This window comes from Penaeus monodon, chromosome 21 (assembly GCF_015228065.2).
Source record: "Penaeus monodon isolate SGIC_2016 chromosome 21, NSTDA_Pmon_1, whole genome shotgun sequence".
NCBI lineage: Eukaryota > Metazoa > Arthropoda > Malacostraca > Decapoda > Penaeidae > Penaeus > Penaeus monodon.
The window spans coordinates 38549838-38550075 of record NC_051406.1 but is presented as its reverse complement, the minus strand read 5'-3'; the positions used below and the strand labels follow the sequence as shown (position 1 = coordinate 38550075).

At 47.9% G+C, this 238-nt stretch overlaps 1 protein-coding gene across 1 annotated transcript in view; it reads right to left on the bottom strand.

Moving 5' to 3' along the window:
- The window catches only part of LOC119586475 (phenoloxidase 1-like), a 9677-nt gene that overhangs the window by 1285 nt on the left and 8154 nt on the right, over window positions 1-238 (bottom strand). Inside the window, 1 exon segment of the mRNA XM_037935212.1 lies at window positions 84-214. Coding sequence (XP_037791140.1) covers window positions 84-214 — 131 coding nt within the window.

Genomic DNA, 238 nt, shown 5'->3' with positions numbered 1-238 from the left:
CCATCCGCTAATGTAATTCATGTATACATTTATACTCATCAGTCAAAGTCGACTACTTGATAGTAGATAATATCAATAAATACCTTATCTTGGGCATAGTCCGTGAGCATGAAGAACAGCTGGAATGCCATACCCTCAGGGCGACCGCGGGGGAGAAGCATGTGCTGTGGCCACCCGCACCCGCAGAAGTTGAAGGGCGTGGCCGCTGGAGATGCTGTAAAGAGAGATTTAGGCGTAA